Here is a 13,196-nt window from a genome sequence, read left to right as displayed (position 1 = left end):
TCATTGTGCAGCTGGATCCCCAGCTGGATCCCCAGAGAGTTTATTTATTTATTTGAATGAGGGAAGTAGATTGCTCGGTCGTTAAGATTTGGGGATCCTATGGGCATTGCTGTTTCTCCTTCACTTGAAAATGAAGCACTGCATTGTGGGGTTTAACAAAAACAACTTAGTAGTGTCTCTTTAAACTGGGGTGTTTTGATCCCAGATTTGTGCCTGGGAGTGGTACACAGATTATTCTTACCTGACAATGATAGAATTAAGATTCAAATGTGGCTTGTGACGCTGCAGGGCAGGATTACAAAACAGTGTAAACTATGCCCATGTTCCTTTTGTTTCTGTGCAGTATACAGGGATTAAATCATGTTGTTTTAGATGGAGAATGGGGTCATGGGGATAGAATACATAATGTCAAGCGTGTAACAGCATTAATAGGGACAAATGAGGACATTGTTTGGAAACTCTCTATGAAAACATAATCTTAAATGTAGTTTAAATCCTAAAGTTTACAGTTCACTACTTCCAACAAACATAAGTAATGGTGTTCAAACATTACACTTGCGTATATGAATTGTATACCATGGTATGTGACTCCCTCCCTATTCCAGAGTTCATGAAGAAACTGCTCTCATTTGGAAAAGGCTTATTGGCTGAAGGACAGAAACTTGGATGTAGTTTGGACACATCTTAACTCAGCTTCACTCAGGTAGCATAGTTCCTTATCATTAAATATCAGAAAACCATTACACAGACTGCTCGGACAAGAACAAAATGGCCAAATGATATGTAGTTTTATTAAATGGGAGTAATGATACTGAAATCTCTTTCATACCATTGTTTGTACAGATTGTCTGGTATTTAGTTGGGTGCAATTACAGTGTTCAGAGTAGGAAACGCAGGTGCGAAGAGTCAGACCAAAATATAGCCGCTGCCTAATTCCCATCCCAAAGTTTATCACTACAAAGCCACAAGAAAATGCAAACTCCCCAGGCAGCTCTATCAGCTGTCATTGCTGGCCTTATTGAATCAGTAGCTCTGTATCAAATCTTTACATTCTATGCCACTATTAATTAACCAAAACAGTTTATGTATAGCTGCCAGTATTTTCACAGTGAAAGGGTTCAAGATTCTATATATAATATATAGACATCCTGGTGATGGGGAGGGATTCACAGAGAAACTCTTGGAGCTGATGACTTGATTACCGTATTTGCTCGATTATAAGACGAGGTTTTTTCCAGAGCAAATGCTCTGAAAAATACCCCTCGTCTTATAATCGGGGTCGTCTTCTAATCAGACCCCAAAAAAATGGCTGGGGCCATGCTGCTTACCGGTCGCGAGCAGCGTCTCTTCCGTTAGAAGCAGGAGGACAGGAAGCTTGTAGCTTCCTCACAGAACTCTATCTCCCCCTCCCTCCTCTGGGGGCGGGGCCAGAGAAGTTGCTGGTACAGCCGGTCCCCTGCAGAAGTCTTCGAGTGAGAGATCTGCAGTTCAGGTAAGGGGGTGGGGGAGGGTTTTTGGGTAAGTATGTGTGATTAATGTGTGAAGTATGTGTGATTAATGGAATGAATGAGTATTTAAATGTTTGTGAATGTGTGTTTGTGTGTGATAGCATGGATGTGTAAGGGGGGTGGGGGTTGTAGCATGGCATAGGGAGGCTGTAATCCCACTACTATCATCCCCAGGTTCCAGCATGTACTGGCTGCCTTGGCTTGATAGGAGTGTGATTGCTGTTAGCAGCAATCACACTCCTATCAAGCCAAGGCAGCCAGTACATGCTGGGTTAAAAGGCATATCATGGGGCTGAGTGGCATATAGGGGGTTAAAATGCATTTCTGGACCTCCAGAAATGCATTTTAACCCCCTATATGCCACTCAGCCCCATGATATGCATATATACCTCCAGAAATGCATTTTAACCCCCTATATGCCACTCAGCCCCATGATATGCCTTTTAACCCCCTATATGCCAGAGTGGCATATAGGGGTATAAGGCATATCATGGGGCAGAGTGGCAAATAGGGGGGGTATAAAGCATTTCTGGGGGCAGAGTGGCATAACTGGGGGGGGCAGGTTGGCAAATAAAAGGAAATTTAAAAAATATATTTACATGAATTAATATTTACTGGTAAAACTTTTTTTCCTATAGGGTCGTCTTATATTCAGGCTTTTTGTTTTTTTCCTAAATTAATATTTTGATTTTGGGGGGTCGTCTTATAATCGGGGTCGTCTTATAATCGAGCAAATACGGTAATCCTGGAACACCCTATTTTTAGGAAAAATAATTGACAAAATGTGTGTTAATTCAACTTGAGGCCCATCTCTCGAGAAACAACATCTTTGATACCTTCCATTCAGGCTTCAGAAAACATCACAGCACTAAAACAGCACTGGTTCATGTTCCAAATGATCTCCTGATAGCAAGAGACAAGGGTTATCGCTCAATACTAATTCTTCTAGATCTATCAGCTGCATTTAGGTTTTAAATGTTCTGGTATTTTATTTGCATCCCCCACCCCCCACACATATTGTACTTTAGGTATGAGTTTACAGCTCCTAGTATATGTCACTGTCAAACACCACCTGTGTTTAGCAACATCTCCTGAATACATGCATAGGTTTGTCGGGTTGTTTGGCTGGTGAAAGGCCACATTTGGGACATGTATAATTCAACTTTCCATATTGGAATTTTGACATGTGGTCATTCTGCTCGCATGTCCTATTTGAGACATTCTTGCAGCCAGTCAGTTCAATTTACCCTCAATCAAATATATATGATTGAAAACTAGACACCCCAGGGTATTTCAAATACTGTTATTTTAACTCTAATTCTACTACCAGCCTTTGTCAAACATTGTAGTCTTTTTTTTTTTCCTTTCACCAAACACCATAATTCAGGCATGAATTTACTAGGGATGCACCGGAATTGCTGCTGCTCGCCTGTGTGTTGCGAGCAGCATCTCTTGTTCTGCCCAGGGGAAGCAGGAACCCAGCGGAGTCACATGAATTTCTCGCGTCACATGGCTCCATTCATTCTTCACCTGGGCAGGGCAAAATAAGTTGTTCACACAGAGTGCAAGCAACACAGAGGGGCACCAAGTGCTGCAGTTCAGATAAGAGGGTGGTGGGAGGGTGTAAGAACAAGTATGCGAGATTGAGGGAATGAATGAGTATCTGTGAATGAGGGAATGAACGAGTATATGAATATTTCTGAATGAGTAAATTAATATGTGTGCGATAGCTTGGATGGATAGCATGGCACAGGGAGGCTGAAAGTAATGTGCAGACACCATGCTGCAAGGCAGCATTTTATCTGTGCTGGCAGCATCAATACACAAGGGGGCAGCTAGCCAGGTTTCAGCATGTATTGGCTGCTTGTGCATGATAGGAGTGTGATTGCTATATTAAATATATACAGTATCTCACAAAAGTGAGTACACCCCTCACATTTGTGTAAATGTTTTATTATATCTTTTCATGTGACAACACTGAAGAAATGACACTCTTCTACAATGTAAAGTAGCGAGCGGACATCCTGTATAACAGTGTAAATTTGCTGTCCCCTTAAATAACTCTGTATATGATTGCTAACAGCAACCATGCTCCTATCATGCCCAGGCATACCCAGATTCCAGCATGTATTGGTTGCTCAGGCATGATAGGAGTGTGATTGCTGTTAGCAATATATATAATATTTCATATATATGGTGTCTTTTTTAAGGGGGGGGTAATTTTCATTTCATCCTGAATTTTTGGTTTCAGTCCAGAATGTTCATTTAGGTGCATCCCTAGAATTTACAGCTCCTGGTATATGTCACTGTCAAACACCACCACAATATGTATTCAGCAACATCTCCTGATTACATTGATACCACCCATGCATAGGTTTGTTTGGGGACTAAAGGGCCAATTTTGACATCTATTCAGCCTATGCCCATGTCCTATTTGAGACATTTTTGAAGCCAGCCAATTTAATTTACCCCATCAAACCATATATTTTTGAAAAGTAGACACCTTGAGGTATTTCAAATACATGTATTTTACCTCTTCTCATACACTTATGCTACCACCAGCCTTTGTCAATGTTTGTGGTAGCAGTTTGCCCCCCCACATTGTACTTTATATATGAGCTTACAACTCCTGGTATATGTCCCTGCCAAACACCATCCCAGTGTGGATTCAGCAACATGTCCTGTGTACAGTGATACCACCCATGCACATTTGGGAGGTGCACATTTTTCAATTTGGAATTTTGACATCTGTTTATTTTGCGCCCATGTGTTATTTGGGACATCTTTGAAGCCGGCCACATTAAATTTACCCCATCAAATCACATTTTTGAAAACCAGACACCTGGGTTATTTCAAATACTAGTATTTTAAACACATACATTTTACCACCAGCATTTGTCAAAGTTTGCAGTAGTATGTTTTTCACACACATTGTCATTCAGGTATGAACTTATAGCTCCTGGTGGTATATGTCATATTGTTGAGCGCCTCTGAAGTAGGGCTGCAACTAACGATTATTTTAATAATCGATTAGTTGGCCGATTATTTTCTCGATTAATCGGATAAAAAAATACACCTCTTATATGCCAGATTCCACTGTGCCCCCTGATATGCCACTGTGCCCCCTGATATGCCTTATACTCCTTATATGCCAGTGATATGCAACTGAGCCCCCTGATATACCTTTTACCCCCAGATTTGTTTTATGCCCCCCTGATATGCCTAATATCGATATGCCTTATACCTCCTATATGCCACTGAGCCCCCTGATATACCTTTTACCCCCAGATATGTTTATGCCCCCCTGATATGCCTAATATCCATATGCCTTAAACCCCCTATATGCCCTAAAAATTCATAATACTCCCCCCCACTATAACTCACCCATACACCACTCTGGCTCCTCCCCCTCCCATACACCACTCTGGCGCCTCCCCCCTCTCATACTCCACTCTGCCTCCTCCCCCCTCCCATACACCACTCTGCCTCCTCCCCCGCCGATACATCACTTTGGCTCCTCCCCTCCCATACATCACTTTGCCTCCTCCCCCTCCCATATACCACTCTGCCTCCTCCCCTCCCATACATCACTTTGGCTCCTCCCCCTCCCATACACCACTCTGGCTCCTCCCCCTCCCATACACCACTCTGGATCCTCCCCCTCCCATACATCACGTTGGCTCCTCCCCCTCCCATACATCACTTTGCCTGCTCCCCCCTCCCATACTCCACTCTGCCTCCTCCCCCTCCCATACTCCACTCTGCCTCCTGTGAACCTCCGTTTCTGACAAGACACCAGGGAGCCGGGTAGGGAGGCAGAGTGGCGTATGAGAGGGGGAGGAGCCAGAGTGGTGTATTGGAGGGTGGCTCCCATACACCCCTCTGACTCCTCCCCCCTCCCATACACCGCTCTGCCTCTCTACCCGGCTCCGTTACTGAAGGCACTTTCACTGCAGCTTCATAGAAGCCACAGTGTAAGTGAAGGGCAGTAACGGAGTCTGTCTGTGCGATGCAGACCCTCACCGGATGACAGAGAGGATGATTCTCTGTCAGCCGGTGGGGGTCTGCATCGCACAGACAGACTCCGTTACTCACCTTCACTTACACTGAGGCTTCTATGAAGCTGCAGGGAAAGTGGCTGTCAGTAACGGTGCCGGGTAGAGAGGCAGAGTGATGTATGGGAGGGGGGAGGAGGCAGATGGGAGGGGGAGAGAGACGGAAGTGAGAGACCGGCCGACAGTGAGGGGAATCCAGGTCCCCTGCAGCGTCGCAGGAGATCTGGATTCCGGTGTTATAATCCGATCTCTGTTTGAGGTCGGATTATATAAGGAGAGGAGTTTTTCAGAGCATTTGCTCTGAAAAAAACCTCTTTTTATAAATCGATAAAAATCGATCCGATTAATCGATAATGAAAATCGTTGACAACGATTTTCATTATCGATTATTATCGATTAGTTGTTTCAGCCCTACTCTGAAGTATTTTTTTTTAGCTGCCACAATTAAAAGGCATACAGCCATGCCAGCTGTTGAGGGAATGTATTACCGTGACGTAAAGGGTTTGAGGTGCACTGCACACACACATTTCATATAAGGACATATGACTTTGCATAAGTCACAATACAATAATATGTTGTACCAATAAAAGGTATCACCTTCAAGTAAAAACTCGACATGGCACTGTAAAAGTGGTATTTTCAAACACAGAGACTTCCATTTAAGGGGTTACAGCTCTTTATTCCATATATACAAGACACAGATTAGTGTTTAAGGTATGTACAATACACATATATAAGAGTGAGATTTAGCCTCTCTCACAAATAACCTCAATGACACTCTGCTCCATGGGCAAAGGATCCAAGCAGCGGTGGGCTGCACTGCCCACAACTTCATCAAGAAGGCAATGAACTAAATTTTCGTCACTCACAAATCGCCACAGGTAAAGCTGCAAGTAGTGGCAGTCCACTTGAATCTGCTGAAGTCCAAAACGTCCAAATGTGCGCAAGCGGACACATTCCAGGAAAGTCTTCAGACTGATTTTTATAATACCAGTGAGAATGGAGACCTGATGATAGTGTAAAGAAGAGAGATCTTGTTCCTCATGTTGAAGTCAACATATATATCTCAATGCTACACAAACCAAAACCTTCCAGAGAAAACAGTACCACTCACCATGATATTTTTGGACTGATCCAAAGCACTATAAAATGTGTAGATCTAAATGTAGAGTTTAAAGTTTATCCTTGCCTACTGTGAATATGGCCATCACTTCTTTAACCTTTGAGGGATCCAAACAGTTTAGATATCAGGATATTCTCTGGCTTTTTAAAACAGAAGTGATGCAATTTCCTTTTTCAATTAGGCTAAATTGCTAACCAAGCTAACATGACGAATGGCTGAAATGACCTGCGGAGTGTTTCTCAATCACAGGACAGGTCCTGGAGTTCATCGTACTCTAGGCAAACTGTGTTACAGATGTATGCATCTACTTTGTAATAAGAGAAAAATATCTTGGAACAGCTCATGTAATTGTTCCTTTTACAAGCATGCATGAACTGCATAATTCAGATAATGGGGGGGGGGGAACGCTGGAGCAGAGGTAGCATAGAGATGCAAACAAAATGCACAGGTTAACCATTTAGGTCATTTGTATGCAACTATATTTTGATAACATGGAAAACTTATGCTCACACTTATAGGGGAAGTCCTAATATATTTTCTCTTTGAAATATGAAAAACAGTTCTGCGTACAATAATGTACACGGCATAATGTAGTAGACTTGCAGGCTGTTATTGGTTTTAGTCATGATAGTTTGGATGACCTCCCCTGCTCAAAACAGGTAGGTACAGCCTCACATCATGAAATAACGAAATGTCAGGGTCACAGGAGAGCACAGACAGAAATGTATCCTTTGGCAAACAGTAGCGACAGTAAGAAGTTTGAGAGAAAATTATGCTTAAGGAGGAATATCATATATTGCCTTTTGTATTCCTTTATGAAGAGATTTAAGAGGTTCAGTTGAGAATATAAACTAGCCCTTATAGTCAATCAGTCTCTTTAGCAATATCATAATGATGCACTGCAGGATACCTTGACAGAAATATTTGAAGTGGAAATAGATGATATAATACAGTACCTTATTGAACTGGACGGTGCTGAAGATGTCGATTCTTTCAGAAAACAGCTTCTGGATGTTACTCAGAAGATTGGTATCTAGGGGAGCACTAGAAAAGAGAAACAGTCAACTTGTTAGGTTGTATGTAGTTTAAAAACTTTATTAAGTGATAACATTTTACCTATGCTTACGTGCTTTTGGGGTTGTATACAGTGGTATTTTGCCAAGGTTACTCACTGACCTTGGAGTGTAGCTCTGCGCGTACCTTCCCTGAAGACGAGAACTGCTATATACAGAGAACGTACGTTTGCTTGAATCACTGCTATGAGCTTTTCTGACACCTTCCTCATACAGGAGACCAACCTGCAGAAATAAACATTAGCTTTGATTCTTACCACACTAGGAAGGCAGGTCTGAGTTTCACAGTAAAGCAGAAGGATGACATTTAAACTTAAAATGATATAGCAGATGACAGAGCTTGCTATACCGAGCACTGGTGGCTAATCAGTAGCATTACCTGCACATCAACACCAGTGATGTCTTCGACCACCCTCTTCATGACAGCTCGAACATTTCTTGGCTCAATTGTTGTGGCCCAATCCCGGGTTTCCACACTTTTACGGAGCATCTGGGATACAACCAACCCCTGAGACTTGACATACTGGTTAAGAAGGGTCTGCGCAGAGGAACGAGCCAGTGAGCAAAGAGAACTCACAGGAGTGACTGGAGAGCGATCCTAAAAGACACAAACTAGCATGAATGAGCAAGGAGGCAGTAGTGTCTGGTGTCTTAAGAGGCAAAAAAAAGTAGAATATTGCAAGGTGGAAGGCGGAGGTGAAAAAGGTAATAAGATAAAAGAAAGAAACATAGTTGGTGTGAGACTGGTAAAGATGGAAAAAATATAGGTGTAGTGCAATAATCACAATAATAACAAGTGTTTGGGCGTTAGATACCCAAATGGATAGCATAGGATGAGTTACCTGTCCCAGAAACTGCTCATCTGTTAGTGTCAGAATATAGCTGATGGTTGAAGTCTCATAATCTAGGCAAAATCGAGAGAGAAGCAGCAAGAGAACTGGCGGGGTGCTGGCTCCCTTTTCTCCAGGGGATTCACAAAACTGCCGGGCTGTTTGGCACACAGACTTGATGAAAGCTACAATCAGTCCTTCACGGACACCCTGACTGCAAAATTCTCCCTATGAAGATAGAATGGAAGAACAGGTAAGAAATGAAATGATGAGACTAGGCTGGCAGAAACACAATATTACAGTTTTAAATAAGATTGTCTCCCCCCCCCCCCCGGCATTCCCCTTTATCTTCTATTCCAACACATGCTTACCTTGAAGTATGGTTTGTCAGAAAAAGCCACGTCCTTGGCAGTGAATAAGTGCACAGCAGCTAATACAGTTTTAATTTGGTTCAGCACTGCTGCAGATAGCTGTGCAAGTAATTCACCCAGTGCCGGGGCCTCCTTCCCAGGTAGCCTTGGAGCTGCCAGCGCCTGTCGGACGTCAGTAATACATCCCTGGAAGAATTCTTTTAATGCTTGCAGGTACTGAGCCAACCTTTCTTGCGCTGCTTTTACAACTATCTCTGTACCTCGTCTATTAAATCCACACCTTGGCACAAGCTTAGATGGTGCCTGTAGCCGACGATGGAACCGATCCAGGGCTCTTACCAACAGTGAATTATCTCCCAGACTTTTCTCCTGTCGAAGTCGCTTCTCTACCAGTTCAAAATAGCCCCCACTTAGTTCCTCTAAGAATGTAGTAAGTTTCTCCTCAGCCATTTGTGCTGTATTTCCCTGTTCCTTACAGAATAGAGCTTGGTAAGAGGCCGCCAGAAGGCAGGTATCACTGATGAAGCCACCACAGCCTTGATCAACAAACTCCAAGATATCCCCTCCTCCTTGCAGCTCAGAAAGGTGGGAAGCCAGGCGTCCACGCCCATGGGCTAGAAATTCATCACATAGTATGTCAGGTGATTCTTCCAAGCTTAGCAAAAGCTCTACACATTCTGAAAGCTCCTGCGGAGAAGAGGAGGGATCCCTGTGTGGAGAACAAATACAACAGACAGTGAGTGCATGTTTAAGAGCAAAGGGAGTAACTGCTTCTGTCAGTTTTTGGCTAGGAAAGGTTTATGGGATCCTTCCTTTTCTTTCCATGGAACAGAATTACAGCATTTCTCAAAAAAACATTTCCATAAACCTTACACTATGATGGATTCTTAAAACGGGTGTTTAAAAGTAGATGGTAGAGGATTAGGAGTTATGCTGAAGGTGGTAACTTGTTCATCATAGCATAGGGAAAGTTGCTGAAATTTCCATATTGATGTATTCCCTTGTACATAAATGATTGATTCAGTGTGTGTGAATGCACACATAGTTTAGCTTGCCTTGACAGACGAGGAATATAGTTTATACTCATCAACTCATCCAGGTGCTAGCAAGGGTTAGATCTCAGATCAAGACTTGATACAAAACACATTAAACAACATTATTGTTATTTTCAGTACTCACAGCCTGCCTCAGGGATCTGCCAGCCAGGAAATCTTTATTCATGAATAAATACTAATAAACAGTTACAGGTGTGTATATAAACAGAGAAAGAAGCACACTTAATAACTACCTGAACCTTTGACGGAGAGTGTCTGCCAGGCCTGCCATAATAGCTTGGCAGTCGGTCTGTATACCATGGAAGGAGGGCATATGCTGATATTGGTGCAGGACACTGCGGGCCTTGGAATGGTAGGACACAGCCTGGGCATAAGCTCCAAGCTCAATGCACTTCTTTAGACGTGCAGGAAGTTCAAATAGGAACTGCAACTTACGTAGGAGCGTGTGAACACCTAAAAGAAAAATTTTATAAATTTGAACAACAAATACTATTCAAACTCTTCCTTCTCTTAAGAACTCCCTTAGTGATCACTTTAGGCTTTAACTCATGACATAATCTCTGCATTTTATCAACTCTGTACCTGGAATAGTTGATCTAATAATATACTGACCCCTTTTGACTCAACTAGTCACGCTGGTGTTTATGTCAACCAGAACCTTACTTCAGTCTCAACAAAATTATGGCTGTCCCCAATCACTCACCACTAAGCTTGGTAATATGTTGGTGTCTCTCTTGTAGTGTGCTGCTGATGCAGGCACTGAACTCAGTGATCACTGCCATGTTTGCTGCTAGTCCATCCATTTCATCTTCCATCTTCTTGAAATCATTCTTCATTTTACGGATTGTGTCTAATAATCATACAAGCATCCAGTTAGGGCTTCAATGCAGTTTTATACTCAGGGGAAAAAAACTGCCAAAGTCCTTACTATTCCTATGTCCCTTTTAACTAATGATCCACTTGGTGAGTAACTAGGAGGAGTTACCCAAAACCATACAATGTATATGTACCTTTGTATATGTATTTAAGTTGACACAAAGTTTAAAAGCTGAAGCGAAATTGCATTCTATTTAATAGGACAAGATAGCCCATGATTTTCAAAGTCCTTTAATGATTAACGACGATAGTTTCTAAACTACAGAGGTAATCAATCCATCTGCACTACACACAGATAATTGTGATATATCTGGCGTCTCAACATGTGTGCCTCTTACCAGTAGCAGATATGAATTTATTGTAGTTCTCATACACCAGGGTCTGCATGTCACTGTCCAAAGCTCGAATCTGGCGAACCATATCCGACTCCACATCCATCAGCTGGGCCAGTGAGCTCTCCTTCCTAAGCTGCATGGACAATGTATACATTAATAAGAAATACTATTCAAACTCAGTAGCAAAGGACAGCATATGTTTTCCCATCTTTGATGTGAAGCTGGTTATAAAGAGATTAAACTGTACCACAAAGGCAATAAACTGATGTGATAAACAGCAGACCACCCTCTCTGTGCCCAGTATGACAAAATATAAGTCTTCCAAGTGAAAAAACAAGGAGGGAGGGTTAAAGGGTCACTTCGGTGTCCCAGCAAGCCCCTAAACAAAGAATGCACATGGAAGCAAGATCACAAATTTAAATGGACATCTCAGCTATCATTTAAGCACATAAGATGGCTGGAGTGTCCCTTTAAAATACATTCTTTGCTGGCGAGCCTTTATATGACACAACTGTACGTTTAAACATCGAGTCAGTTTATGGTCTTGCTGACTGGATTAGTCCTTTTGGTGTTTTGGTGGGGAGACTACTTTCACATATACATGCAGACATATTACATATAACCCAAATGATCTGATCTGTAAGCGATCATGAAAAATCTAGATCACTTTTGATTCTTTCCAGAAATTAACATATAATTACAGCTATTGTGACAGTTTGTGCTGGAATAAATGCCTGCCCCATGAATGCTGCTATCATATATTCATAACACAGGGCTCTCCTACCCATTGGAGATGTTGTACCCACAGCAAGTGGAATTCTGGAATTCTAGAGACTTTACTCCCAAATGCCTATAAACCCAACAGAAAACACCCCACACCCTGAACTCTAGGTAAGACGGAGGATTTTCACAGCTGACAGCTCATATCCATTCAGCTGTTTTGAGCGACGTCACCTTGGTAAGGTATAGCTCTGGGTTGAAGTGGACCCCGTCGATATCTGTAGGCTCCAGATGCCTCTCACCAGCTTTCCCCTCATCTGTTATGCCATAATAAAGTTTTAGCATGCCGTGAGCCTTCCTCTTCTTGGAAGAATCCTCGTCCTCAGTAGCACCGATCGCCGCCATGTTCCTCCGCCAACCAACAACACACTACGCATGCGCTGAATCATTTCCCTGAGGAAGAGACAGCGCGGCCTGTGTCTACTGCGCAGGCGTAGACTACAACCAAGCCGTAACGCTCAACGCGCATGCGTAGTTGTGAGGCAACGAAAGCATCTTCATTCCCTTTAGAAGATCCGGTGCTGAGGATATTCAGTTGTTGTCTTCTAAGTCCCATGACTATGTGCGGTAGATCATTGGATCTGTAGTTCAGAAACAATCATAATATTACACTGGCCTGGTTACTGTGTAATATTAGTCATCAATGACACTTAAGGCTTGGGCGCTATAAGATGCTTGGCACCTGGTCTATTTTTTTGCAACCCAAGTATTGTATGACCGATTCCAATCATCTCTTTTCCCAGGCAATTTTCGTGATGCCGAATTGGGGCCAAGATTAACCAGTTCGGTTTTTACTCAGTAGCAGTAGTACTCATGGAGGATGCATTTGTTATACTTTCTTTGCCAAGAAACTGATTACAACCATAGCTTGAGTGTGTGCCTTATTATATTGTGCCCCGAGGCAGGGTTTCAGGATTGTGGCCGTCAGTCCAGGCGCATTCCAGGACTATGTATAGTCCAATGTGATTTCCCATCAAAAGTTCTGCTTGTACTGTATTGGCTCGAATATAGGCCGTAGCGGATTATAGGCCGCACCCTAAAAGGTTGGTGCTATTTTAAAGAAAAAATATTTTTAAAGAAAAAATACACAGTGGAATGGTAAAACGGTAATTTACCTAAAGAACAGGGATACATGTATTTTAACATTTTTGGTATCTATTATACAGTTTGTCAGCATATGTTATATACAA

General features: G+C 42.5%; 1 protein-coding gene across 2 annotated transcripts; it reads right to left on the bottom strand.

The window, feature by feature from the left end:
* Positions 1-6,221: 6,221 nt before the first annotated feature.
* On the bottom strand, positions 6,222-12,379 carry VPS51 (VPS51 subunit of GARP complex). Of its 2 annotated transcripts, none has more exons than XM_053449417.1 (10): positions 12,181-12,379; positions 11,230-11,359; positions 10,719-10,865; positions 10,249-10,468; positions 8,961-9,669; positions 8,602-8,817; positions 8,139-8,357; positions 7,863-7,984; positions 7,643-7,730; positions 6,222-6,570 (listed from the first exon to the last, which is right to left on the bottom strand). In XM_053449417.1, exons 1-10 carry the CDS (start codon positions 12,349-12,351, stop codon positions 6,310-6,312), a joined length of 2,283 nt encoding a protein of 760 aa, XP_053305392.1. In that variant the 5' UTR covers positions 12,352-12,379; the 3' UTR covers positions 6,222-6,309. The 2 variants fall into 2 exon arrangements, with proteins under 2 accessions (XP_053305392.1, XP_053305393.1); XM_053449418.1 differs by having other exon boundaries at positions 12,249-12,357.
* Between the last annotated feature and the right edge of the window lie 817 nt (positions 12,380-13,196).

The sequence above is a fragment of the Spea bombifrons genome, chromosome 10 (assembly GCF_027358695.1).
Source record: "Spea bombifrons isolate aSpeBom1 chromosome 10, aSpeBom1.2.pri, whole genome shotgun sequence".
In the NCBI taxonomy this organism is placed as follows: domain Eukaryota; kingdom Metazoa; phylum Chordata; class Amphibia; order Anura; family Pelobatidae; genus Spea; species Spea bombifrons.
This window is presented reverse-complemented; position numbering and strand designations above follow the sequence as displayed.